The sequence below is a fragment of the Rhinoraja longicauda genome, chromosome 19 (assembly GCF_053455715.1).
Source record: "Rhinoraja longicauda isolate Sanriku21f chromosome 19, sRhiLon1.1, whole genome shotgun sequence".
In the NCBI taxonomy this organism is placed as follows: Eukaryota; Metazoa; Chordata; class Chondrichthyes; order Rajiformes; family Arhynchobatidae; genus Rhinoraja; species Rhinoraja longicauda.
Window position 1 is genome coordinate 22,893,043 of NC_135971.1, and position 2,599 is coordinate 22,895,641.

The window sequence follows — 2,599 nt, forward strand, 5'->3', positions numbered from 1 at the left end:
GAACAGGCTAGATGCAGGAAAAATGTTCCCAATGTTGGGGGAGTCCAGAACCAGGGGCCACACACACACAGTCTAAGAGTAAAGGGGAGGCCAATTAAAACTGAGGTGAGAAAAAAACCTTTTTCACCCAGAGAGTTGTGAATGTGTGGAATTCTCTGCCACAGAGGGCAGTGGAGGCCGATTCACTGGATGGATTTAAAAGATTTAGATTGAGCTCTAGGGGGCAGTGGAATATAAGGGATATGGGGAGAAGGCAGGCACGGGTTACTGATTGTGGACGATCTGCCATGATCACAATGAATGGTTCGAAGGGCCGAATGGCCTCCTCCTGCACCTATGTTTCTGTGTTTCTATGTTTCTATCTATCTATCTGCCATCTATCGATCTACCCATCGTTCGTTCATCCACCTTTCAGATTTAGATTTAGATTTAGAGGTACAGCGAGGAAACAGGCCCTTCGGCCCACCGGGTCCGTGCCGCCCAGCGATCCCCGCACACTAACACTATCCTACACACACACTAGGGACAATTTTTACATTTTACCCAGTCAATTAACCTACAAACCTGTACGTCTTTGGAGTGTGGGAGGAAACCGAAGATCTCGGTCACGGGGAGAACGTACAAACTCCGTATAGACGGCGCCCGTAGTCAGGATGGAACCCGGGTCTCAGGCGCTGCATTCGCTGTAAGGCGGCAACTCTACCGCTGCGCCACCGTGCCGCCCTTTCGATCTACCTGTCGATCTATCGATCTACCCATCGTTCATTCATTCACTCATTCATTCACTCACCTTTCGATCGATCTATCCATCAACCAATCGTTCATTCATCCACTCATTCATTCACTCACCTTTCGATCGATCTATCGATCTATCGATCTACCAATCGTTCTTCCATCCACTCGTTCATTCACTCACCTTTCGATCGATCTATCGATCTACCAATCGTTCATTTATTCACTCATCTTTCGATCTACCTATCAATCTATCGATCTACCCATCGTTCATTCATCCACTCATTCATTCACTCACCTTTCGATCTACCTATCGATCTACCTATCGATCTATCGATCTACCAATCGTTCATTCATCCACTCGTTCATTCACTCACCTTTCGATCGATCTATCGATCTACCAATCGTTCATTCATTCACTCATCTTGCGATCGATCTATCGATCTACCAATCGTTCATTCATCCACTCGTTCATTCACTCACCTTTCGATCGATCTATCGATCTACCAATCGTTCATTCATTCACTCATTCATTCACTCACCTTTCGATCGATCTATCGATCTATCGATCTACCAATCGTTCATTCATTCACTCGTTCATTCATCCATCTTTCGATCGATCTATCGATCTATCGATCTACCAATCGTTCTTCCATCCACTCATTCATTCACTCACCTTTCGATCGATCTATCGATCTATCGATCTACCAATCGTTCATTCATTCACTCGTTCATTCACTCACCTTTCGATCGATCTATCGAACTACCAATCGTTCATTCATCCACCTTTCGATCGATCTATCGATCTACCAATCATTCATTCATCCACTCGTTCATTCACTCACCTTGCGATCGATCTATCGATCTATCGATCTACCAATCATTCATTCATCCACTCGTTCATTCACTCACCTTGCGATCGATCTATCGATCTATCGATCTACCAATCGTTCATTCACTCACCTTTCGATCGATCTATCGATCTACCAATCGTTCATTCATTCGCTCGTTCATTCACTCACCTTTCGATCGATCTATCGATCTACCAATCGTTCATCCATTCACTCATCTTTTGATCTACCTGTCGATCTATCGATCTACCCATCGTTCATTCACTCACTCACCTTTGTCCTCCAGTAGGATCTGGACTAGCTCATAAGAGCCGCCAATATTCGGGTCTTGGTTGTGTTTCTCCAGCGCCTTTCCCATGACTACAGGAGTTTTGTCTTGACTGGTCACCTGGAGTAAAGAGGAGCGATGGTCGTTTATGAAAATAACTGCAGATGTCGGTACAAATCGAAGGTATTTATTCACAAAATGCTGGAGTAACTCAGGAAGTCAGGCAGCATCTCGGGAGAGAAGGAATGGGTGACGTTTCGGGTCGAGACTCTTCTTCAGACTGATGTCAGGGGGGCGGGACAAAGGAAGGATATAGGTGGAGACAGGAAGATAGAGGGAGAACTGGGAAGGAGGAGGGGAAGAGAGGGACAGAGGAACTATCTAAAGTTGGAGAAGTCGATGTTCATACCGCTGGGCTGCAAGCTGCCCAAGCGAAATATGAGGTGCTGTTCCTCCAATTTCCGGTGGGCCTCACTATGGCACTGGAGGAGGCCCATGACAGAAAGGTCAGACTGGGAGTGGGAGGGGGAGTCGAAGTGCTCAGCCACCGGGAGATCAGTTTGGTTAATGCGGACCGAGCGCAGGTGTTGAGCGAAGCGATCGCCGAGCCTGCGCTTGGTTTCGCCGATGTAAATGAGTTGACATCTGGAGCAGCGGATGCAATAGATGAGGTTGGAGGAGGTGCAGGTGAACCTCTGTCTCACCTGGAAAGACTCACCTGTTTGGGTCCTTGGATGGAGTCGAGGGG

The 2,599-nt window shown here is 47.0% G+C and overlaps 1 protein-coding gene across 1 annotated transcript in view; it reads right to left on the bottom strand.

Annotated features, from left to right (window-relative positions):
• Positions 1-1,966, bottom strand: part of LOC144603197 (ral guanine nucleotide dissociation stimulator-like 2) — a 10,885-nt gene extending 8,919 nt beyond the window's left edge. Inside the window, exon 1 of the mRNA XM_078416377.1 lies at positions 1,857-1,966. Coding sequence (XP_078272503.1) covers positions 1,857-1,941 — 85 coding nt within the window. The 5' untranslated portion in view covers positions 1,942-1,966. The remainder of the gene's footprint in view (positions 1-1,856) is intronic.
• Positions 1,967-2,599: the final 633 nt, after the last annotated feature.